Genomic DNA, 10,129 nt, shown 5'->3' on the forward strand with positions numbered 1-10,129 from the left:
CCACCGACTACTCAGGCTCCGCGTATTCCACCGGGTCCTCACGCTTCTCAGTCCATGATCGCCGCACCAGTTTCCACTCCACCTGCACAGCTGGCTAGAGGTGGAGGTCGAGCAAGTAGAGGTTGCCCTAGAGGGAGAGGCCAGGCCATATATTATGCTCTTACTGCTAGGACAGAGGCAGTTGCATCTGACTCAGTCATCACAGGTAGTGTTCTAGTCTGTCATAGAGATGCATCAGTCTTATTTGATCCAAGTTTCACTTATTCCTATGTGTCATCTTATTTCGCTCCGCATTTGGGTGTATCCCGTGATTCTTTGAGTTCTCCTATCTATGTGTCCACACCTGTGGGAGATTTTATTGTTGTTGACCGTGTGTATCGGTCGTGTTTAGTTGTCCTTGGTGATTTTGAGACCAAAGTCGATCTATTATTGCTCAGTATGGTAGATTTTGATACTATTTTGGGCATAGACTGGTTGTCGCCTTATCATGCTATTATCGATTGTCACGCCAAGACCGTAATGCTGGCTATGCCACGATTACCATGGATAGAGTGGAGAGGTGCTTTAGACTATGTTCCTAGCATGGTTATCTCATTTCTAAAGGCTCAGCGTATGGTTGAGAATGTGTATAATGCTTATCTAGCTTTCGTGAGGGATGTCAGTGTTGATACTCCTACCGTGGAGTCAGTTTCGATATTGAGGGATTATCCAGATGTATTTCCGGCAGATCTTTCGGGCATGCCGCCCGACAGGGATGTCGATTTTGGCATTGATTTGTTACCGGGGCACTCAGTCCATTTTTATTCCACCCTATCATATGGCCCCTGCAGAATTGAAAGAGTTAAGAGAACAATTGCAAGAGTTGCTTGATAAGGGCTTCATTCAGCCCAGTGTGTCACCTTGGGGTGCTCCAGTCTTATTTGTAAAGAAGAAGGATGGTTCTATGCGTATGTGTATTGATTATCGCCAATTGAACAAGGTTACAGTGAATAACATGTATCCATTGCCATGTATTGAAGACTTATTTAATCAATTACAGGGTGCTAGAGTGTTCTCCAAGATTGACTTGTATTCAAGCTATCATCAGTTGAATATTTGTGAGCCAAATATCCCGAAGACTGCCTTCAGGGCTCGGTATGGTCATTACGAGTTCTTTGTGATGTCTTTTGGGCTGACCAACTCCCCAGCAGCATTCATGCACTTGATGAACAATGTATTTCAGCCCTATCTTGACTCATTCATCATTGTGTTTATTGACGACATTCTGGTGTACTCCTGGCACCGGGAAGGTCATGAGCAACACTTGAGGACCGTACTTCAAACCTTGAGAAAAAAAAAGTTATATGCAAAATTTTCAAAGTGTGAATTTTAGCTTAATTCGGTGGCATTTTTGGGTCATGTAGTGTCGAGTGAGGGGATCAAGGTGGATACGAATAAGATTGAAGTAGTGAATAGTTGGCCCAGACCGTCTTCAGCTACGGACATCCGGAGTTTTCTTGGTTTGGCGGGGTATTACCACCGATTTGTAGAGGGTTTCTCGTCTATTGCATCACCTATGACCAGACTGACCCACAAGGGTGCTCCGTTCAGGTGGACCGAGGAGTGTGAGGATAACTTTCAAAAGCTCAAGACAGCTTTGACCACAACCTCAGTGTTGGTGTTGCCTTCGGATTCGGGGTCTTATAATGTGTACTATGATGCTTCGCGTAGTGGTCTCGGCGCGGTGTTGATGCAAGATGGTAGAGTGATTGCCGAAGCGTCTAGACAACTGAAGGTACATGAGAAGAACTATCATGTTCACGACCTTGAGTTAGTAGCTATTATTCATGCCTTGAAGATCTGGCAGTACTATTTGTATGGTGTCCCTTGTGAGGTCTACACAGACCACCAGAGTCTACAACATCTGTTCCAACAGAAGAATCTTAACTTGCAGCAACGGAGGTTGTTAGAGTTGCTTAAAGACTATGATATCACCATTCTATATCATCCCGGAAAGGCGAATGTGGTGGCCGATGCTTTGAGTCGCAAGGCAGAGAGTTTGGGTAGCTTAGCATATCTACCGGTAGCAGAGAGGCCATTTTCCTTGGATGTTCAGGCCTTGGCCAACCAGTTTGTTAGATTGGATGTTTCTGAGCCGAGCCGAGTTTTGGCTTGTGTGGTTTTCCGTTCTTCTCTTTATGATCGTATCAGAGAGAGTCAATATGACGACCCCCATTTGCTTGTCCTCAAGGACATAGTTCAGCACGGCGATGCCAATGAGGTCACTATTGGAGATGACGGTGTATTACGGATGCAGGGCAAGCCATGTGTGCCTAATCTAGAATCCATAGTTTTAGGAACTCATATTATTCTTGACTCTTATGCGTTTGAGAAAATCTTTGCAACAAAGTTTGTTGGGTATAGTGTTTTTGTGCAACACTCCTGGCCAGATAATTTTGAAGTGTCGTTTGAGGAAGTCAAAAGTATGTTGTCTAAAAACCCCTTGATATTGGTCCAAAAAGTTTGAAATTTAAATACTGCGTACTAGCCCACATTATCGCTACCACTTTGCTACCCCGTACTGGTTCTCTTAGTACTCTGTCTTTCAGAGATGTGTTTATTTTGAACTATTTTGTAAATGGGAAGGCCATCAATTGTTTGCCTAGGTACATCAGTACATGCTTGAAAGCATCAGGGATGTCTCATCTTCTGCGAACAGTTTGCCCTATGGTTTACTAATCTCTCACATCTTGAAAATTATGAAAGTGGATATGTCCCTCTATGCTCCTAAAACTATCTCCGGCACATATGACAAGACTTCTTTTTCCATGATGGGATATACCTTGATTGGGGGAGCATGGCTTAAGAAAGACAAAGCACCTGAGTTCATCCCTCATCAGAGCACTGGAGGGATTAAATTTGAAGCCAGCAAATCCTCTTCCTCAGATCAACTGCTACTAATGCATCAAAACATAGCAGGTATCAAGGAATTACTAATCTCCATGCAGGACCAGTTGTACAAGATCAGGGCAGTAACCAAGGAAACTGGAGCAGATGTGGCTAAGCTAAGGATCACTCTCCAAGACACAAGGAGGCAAGGAATTAGGGCTATGCAGGACGTAACTGAGAAGCTGACCAAAGTCACCAAAGATATTGATGCCTCCTATGACAGTTTATGCACCAAAGTGATCAACACCCTGAAGTATTTCCTTGGAAGGAATTAAGTGTTTGGGATGCTTAGACAATCTTTTTATTTTTTGTTTTATGTGGTGAATGTTAAAACTGTTTCTTTTGGTTGTGTCTGGATGAGCATGTCAGTCGACTATGCGAAGTATAACTGCTAGCTGTATATAATTTTTGCCTGCTTAACTATTACTATTATTAGCTATTGTTCTTCTTGCTCTTTTTTGATTGATGTCAAAGGGGGAGAAGAAAAAGAGTACAAAGACAGGGGGAGAAACAAATAAGGAAGAGCTCCAAGATAGGGAGAGTACACTCATAAAAGGAAAGTACCCATAAATTAGTCGAACTCTTTTTAGATTATTGTCATCATCAAAAAGTGGGAGATTGTTAAGTCTAGAATTTTAATAATGGTCAAGAATCTAAAGAAGTCTTGACTAATGGCATCTCATTTTGTACAGATCTGGAAAGCAACGACACTGATGAAAGGAAAGATACTCAACAACTATGTATTTTGAACTTTGTCTTACATGGAAAATGAATCAATCAATCAAAAAACAAAGAAGGAAAGTTAATCAGTCAGCCCTGTCAAAGATCCTCAAGCGCACAAGAATGGAAAGAGAACTAATCACGGACCAAATCTAGAACAATCTGCGGAAGCTCAAATCAAGGAGATCGAAATGGAGGAAGCAATTCGTCAAGATTAAGGATGAATCTAGCTACCCTTTCAAGCTAGATTCATGAGGCTACCCTTGGGTCTCACTCTTAGATGTCTATGCCTCACAAGGAAAGGTCTCCAATAATTACTGTAATACAATCCCAGAAGACAAGGAAATAAAAGACTCATCGGGCTATAAAGGAAGACGTAGAAGAACATCCAAAGGCACGCAACTACATCATCTGTTTCTGCGCCTTTCTAGTTCTTAGTACAAACATTGTATTTTTGAGTCTACAAGTGTCACAAAAGATAAGAAGAGTTAGAAAACAAAACGAGAGTTGTGTCAACATTAGAAAGAATCACTGTTGATGTATATCGTTGGTGGTGAACGTACTAAAACTATCACTGTTGTAAATACTTACTAAAAGATCTAAGAGAACCCTTGTGAACCAAGGGAACTGGACGTAGGTACCACATCGGTACTGAACCAATATAAAAATTATTGTGTCTTCTTTACCTTTCTTTCTCCTCAATTTATTTCTACTGCGATCTATCACTGTGTAAAGTCTAACCGACTAAATTCCTACATAGTAAACTAAGATTTTTATATCTGTTACCATTCACCCCTCTTGTACTTTCAAATTCCACGTGAATGATGATACAGATTTGCTACTCTATTTTAAGTCCTAGCTAGGTGTAGAAGTGGAGAACATGTCATTTCGAATGCAGAGAATTAATCCTAGACTGTGGATTTTGTTGTGCCAAAGAATGTCTCAAATGATGGATTTGACATGCCTAACTAGCAATGCATTTGGATATTCATTCAGGTTAAAATTCAATGATCTAAAATGACTTATCTGTGTTCATGTTAGCATTATTAAATTTCAAATTCTGCAGGGTTTAAATAAAACAAACTGAAAGAACAAAGAAAGTAGATGAACTCTAATGATCAACACAGCTATATTAAACAAATACTATATGTCTTTTTAGGAATTTCAAATTCATTTGATACCATGAATAAATTCAAATCAGCTTGATGGCTCTATATGCCAAAAAAGAATACTAAAGGCCGTGGAAATGAACATACCAGAATTCTGCAAACTTCCAAATGTGGAAAATACTTACTGGCATCTAATATTTACACCAAAATCAAGAAATTTAACTTTAAGAGCCACAAATTAAAGTAAAAAATTACTTAACCATGATTAATTGAAAAATATTTATGTTTGCATTAATTAAGTGGTAGATGCAAATACCAGGCGAGTAAGTTTTTTTTCCGTGAATGACAGCGATCTTGACTTGTATGAACGCAAAGTGGAGCATTTGTTGTAAGCATATGTTGTAATCAGGAACATTATTAATGTTAAATGCATAGTTAGTTTTCTTACCAAAGGCAAAAGGAAAAGAAAAAACAGTCTTGGCAAGACTAGACATGCATTTTGTGCATGCATATATGGACATATTGAACCTGATAGTAATAAATTACAATTGACAATTAGAAACATTATGATAAATTGCATCTGCAGCAGAAATGAGAATGTATTAGATATGTGTTTCCTGGACAAGAAAGACATGCAAATTAAATTGTCTTATTGATCCCAATTCAGAAATTTAGAAGAAAAAAAAAGAGTCAGCAAAAGGCGTCAACTAGGACAAGCCATCACCTTTAATTTTAATATAATTGATTTGGTCCCTTTTGGGGAACAGAGATTCTTGTTGAAATTTCTAGATAATCAAACCTTTATTACCTGGAGCTTTGCAGCTAGTTCAATTCCTATTAGGCTCTAGGTACAGAAATTTGACCCAAGACTCATATTTATCATCCTTATTTTCCTTTTATCGATTACCTCTTTTCTTTTCTTTTTTTTGTTTTTGCTGCCAAGTCCCTAATCTCTTACCAATTCACATACTGGCATGTATTATGTAACAGGTAGGAGTGTCAATGGTTCAGTTCGGCATGTTATTTTATGAAATTTGTATCATATCAAATTTTCGCTTATTCCATTTTGTATAATCAAAATTAGATTTTTCGAAACCGTCTCAATCATCTCGGTTTCTCTTCGGTATCGGTACGATACGGTTCGATTAATTTTTCGGTATTTTTTAAAAATGTCATGCAAGAGTCGATAGTCGAAGTTAGAATTCGATAATGTGTGCTTGCATAGGACTTTGGCAAAACTCTCTATACATTTTTTCTATTTTAAAAGTGATGATCAAAGGAACATGAAAAATGTCCAGAATAAAGATACTATAAATAATACGAGTGGAAAGATACTAATCGAGTTGGGACTCAAGAATAGAGCTTATTAAAAGATTAGAATCCAACAAGAGAGATCTAAATTATACGAGAGGAAAGATATCCAATACCTTGTGGCTTGCTACTGAAGATCATTGGAATACCTAGTGACTTGCTACTCAAGCTTAGAACTAATTTAGTTTCAATATTAGAAGTTGGGATTATTTGGCCACTTGTAACCATTTCCATAATCCCAAGACCCAAGAAAAAAAACTTAATGAATATAAAATATATTTTTATATATAAATTTATTCGGAACAGTTCGGTATTTTTTAGATTTATTTTTATAAAATTGAAAACCTACTCTATTATTAGGTACAATTATAAGTTTATATAAAAATTACAGTTTTATTAAAATAAACTTAATAATTGGTTTGGTCGATATAGTCAGTTTTTAAAGATCTATTGACACCTCTAGTAATAGGAATATTACGTGCAAATTAAATACTTTCCATTACAAGTACTCCCTTCAATCTATATAAAGTAGTTTAATTCGATACGAAGTTCAAAAAATATCTTTTGAAATTTGTGATTCTAAAAACTTAAGAGATGTAAAAGATTTGTGAGACCATGATATTTGTATGGCTATAAAAACTCATCATTTAAGGTAAAAAATAAAAAGTTTAAAGTTAAATTATTTTTAAATAAAGAAATATATTATTTTTTTTGGAACGAACTAATAAAAAAAGTATGTGATATAAATTGAAACCTTTTTTACATTGCTCATTGTTAAGTTGGAAAACCAAAGAGACCAAATTTGTGTCCTCTTCAATATTCTTTTATCTTTCTCTTAATTTCCTTCTCGGGAGAAATGGGTATATGAGAAAAGACAAACGAATTGTCAAATTGGGCTTATTTCTTTATTATCACTATTATTTCAGAAGCACAAACCCTCACATCAAATATATGGCAAACAGATATCACTTGGAGAGAAGGGCCCTCCATACAAACATTTAATGTATAAATTCATATTGCATCTTAATTCATCGGCATATGTATCTATATAATGATAATCAGAAGTGTATTCTGAACAACTTCCCTCCTTTGTTGTTTTTTTGTGTACCTTTATACAGTAAAAATGAAACATGTATCTAAACAGTGTCTAAGCCAAGGTTCAGAATGGCCTTTTGAGACTCTTGAAGTCCAATGAATCAACACACTCTGCTCTATCCCTATGCACATTCAACAACTTCAACAACTCACTAGCCTTCTCTTTTGTTGTTTCACTACAACCAACTTGTAGCAGCAGCAAAAGCTTCTGAAAAGCACCAAGTTTTAGAGCTTCAACAAGAACATCACCTCCATTTTCCCTCTTCTCATTCTTCCCAATCTTCCATAGAATTGAAACTGAAAACTCAGTTGCCAAATCTGAAACTCTCAGCAATTTCTTGACCAAAACAGGCACAGTTAGAGCATAACTGTAAGCCCTTTTTCTTCCTTCTATAGAGCTGCAAATTCCATCCAAAACACCTAATGCCTTTTCACATATGCTCTTATCACAATCAACAAGCATCTCTACCAGCAATTCAACTAACCCCAGATCAACAAATCTTGATTGAGCCTTCTTGTTGGCGAAAGACGACGACAAATGTGATGAATTAACCATGTGGTAGATTGCTAATAAAGAAGCTTTTGTAGTAGTAGGACATATTGGCTCTTTCACAAGTTTCACTAAGCCTTCTAAAGCTCCTTCCATTCCTAACAAGATTTCAACCTTGTCTTGTTCCTCCATTTTCAAGATATCTTTTAGCACAAAAACTGCATTTCTCCTGCTTGATAAACTCCCATTCTTCAAGAACCACACCATGCAACGTAACGATGAAATCGATCCAAGATTCGACTTGGACTCCCCATCCAGAGGCAATATAGTCGTCAAAATTGACAAGATCACTTCCCCTGTTGAAGCATTTCTCATATTAATTTCCTCTGAAAATGCAACAAATGCAGCTGATAAAACCTGTGCAGTACCATTGGTAACAAAGCACCGTTTGTTCCTCTCACTTTCATTCACCAACTTCTTCACTTTGGACACTAATTCTCCGCACAACTCTAAGTCATGAATCTCTTTGCTTATTTTTGCAAGTAGTTCAACAACCTCGGACGATGTCACAGGAATTCTTGGAGTTGGAATTCTTTCAATCCCATGATCCTTGTTCTCAACACACCATTGTTGGATCATTTTCCTTATGCTGTGATTTGGAATTGGTTCACCATTTCTCAATGTTTGATTTGTGATGGGACAAGTTTGATTCCCAGCCTCAATCCATTTCTCAATATTCTCTCTATCGTATGTGATCCCTGTTGACAAGGTCACTGGATCTTTCATTAAGTCTAAGGAAATTGGACATGTGAAATGTCTAGGAATCACCAACTCCATGTTTGTAATATCCTCCACTAATCCTCTCTTTGCTACCTTTTTTTCTGTTCTCCTTTTCCTCCATGTTGAAATCATCATTTAATTGCAAATATGAAATACTCAAACTTTACTAGAATCTTGAAAAGAAAATAGTGAGTTGGGTTGTTTTTTTGGTTTTCTTTTGTTTGTGATGAGATTCAAGTAGGTAAAGGGGTGATGGTGGTATATATATAAGTGTTGATTTAATAGCATTTGTAATTTGATGTCACGCGGTTCAAACTTCAAGTTTATTTAGTCCAATTATGAACTAAAGAAACGTTCAAGAACGTGGGAAGGAGGAATTGAATATTTGACCAAATATGAACGATTTGAATAGGTAAAAGGAACCCAAAGAGACTAAAATAAAAGGAATCAATGGGTTTGATTTTGACGAGAGAAATAGAAAAATGAGTCCGTCAAAGGATGGGGTCGATGGACTGACCTGACTGATTTGAGGTAACGTTTTTTGTTTGATCAATTTATTCTTTGGGCTAAATATACTTCTCCAGCCCCTATAAGTTCTATTTATCACTTTTCACTCCACCTATTTTAAAAAGTATTTTATATATGACCTCCAGCTTTAGAGTTAAAAGTAATATTATCATGTTTTCCATCATATTATCGTGTCTTTTGAAAAAGTACTAGTATTTTTATATCTTGTTAGAACTGATTTTATAGGGATTTTGTTACATAATTTTGCTCAACCCTTTTATAATGTTCACAACTGCAATCTGTTAATCCCAAATTCCCAACTCCTGCATCATTTTGTAACTCATGATTTTGTCACCCCTACCTTACTCTAATCATCACTACCCTGTGATCTCTTTTTTTTGTTTTTTGTTTTTTTTTGTTTTGATATAATTAATATATTATTTTATTTATTTTTCTTTGCACTAGTTCAGGGGAGGAACACTTCTTTTTTTAAAGATTAAAAACTTTTTAAATCTCAAAACTGAAATACTTTATATGAAAGAGGAGTATTTGATGCTTATCTTTAATAAGATAAAATCCAGTTAAGCTATCCAAAGTGGAATTATTATTATTATTGTAGTGGTTATACTTTAAAGTAATTGATTTTCATATAATCTTAATAATTGACGGAGTTATCGCATAAGTCTACAAAAATTTGAGCGTTATGTTTTTGTTTGTTGGTAAAATTTACTTTCTATTTAACCAAAAAAGTTCAGTATAAACCAGGAATTGCTGACCAATTCTTTTGCAATGTATGACAACTAAGTACTCTACTCTTTTCTACTGATCAGGACAATTTGATCAGTACAAGATGTTGATGCCAACTATATCCTATACACATCCTATTGACTATACAAGTTTGCAGAATAGACACTACATTGGACAAAACATGTAATCTAAAATGAGTTATGGAACCTAGTTCAATGCCTCCAAGTGCTTCTGCCAGCTGGGGTATAAGTTGCCTCTGATGTGTATGTGGATTGCAATGTCTCTACAAAGTCTATTCGGGGATGAGCTACCACTCTGAAATCTGTTCTTGTTCCTATCTCTCTATATAAGATATGCCATCATCCCAGACAGTTGAGACAATTGTCCCAAAGCCTTTCTTCTTCCTGGCACATGTGGCCACCCATTTTACCTCTTTCTGCTA

The 10,129-nt window shown here is 36.7% G+C and overlaps 1 protein-coding gene across 1 annotated transcript; it reads right to left on the reverse strand.

Annotated features, from left to right (window-relative positions):
* Positions 1-7,033: 7,033 nt before the first annotated feature.
* On the reverse strand, positions 7,034-8,682 carry LOC104089478 (U-box domain-containing protein 21-like). The gene has a single exon (XM_009594393.4). It carries the CDS (start codon positions 8,566-8,568, stop codon positions 7,228-7,230), a length of 1,341 nt encoding a protein of 446 aa, XP_009592688.1. The 5' UTR covers positions 8,569-8,682; the 3' UTR covers positions 7,034-7,227.
* Positions 8,683-10,129: the final 1,447 nt, after the last annotated feature.

Source organism: Nicotiana tomentosiformis, chromosome 11, assembly GCF_000390325.3.
Source record: "Nicotiana tomentosiformis chromosome 11, ASM39032v3, whole genome shotgun sequence".
In the NCBI taxonomy this organism is placed as follows: Eukaryota; Viridiplantae; Streptophyta; class Magnoliopsida; order Solanales; family Solanaceae; genus Nicotiana; species Nicotiana tomentosiformis.

Excerpts from the sequence above, each read along its gene's own strand:
- LOC104089478 (XM_009594393.4), bottom strand. The coding sequence starts at position 8,568 with ATGATGATTTCAACATGGAGGAAAAGGAGAACAGAAAAAAAGGTAGCA.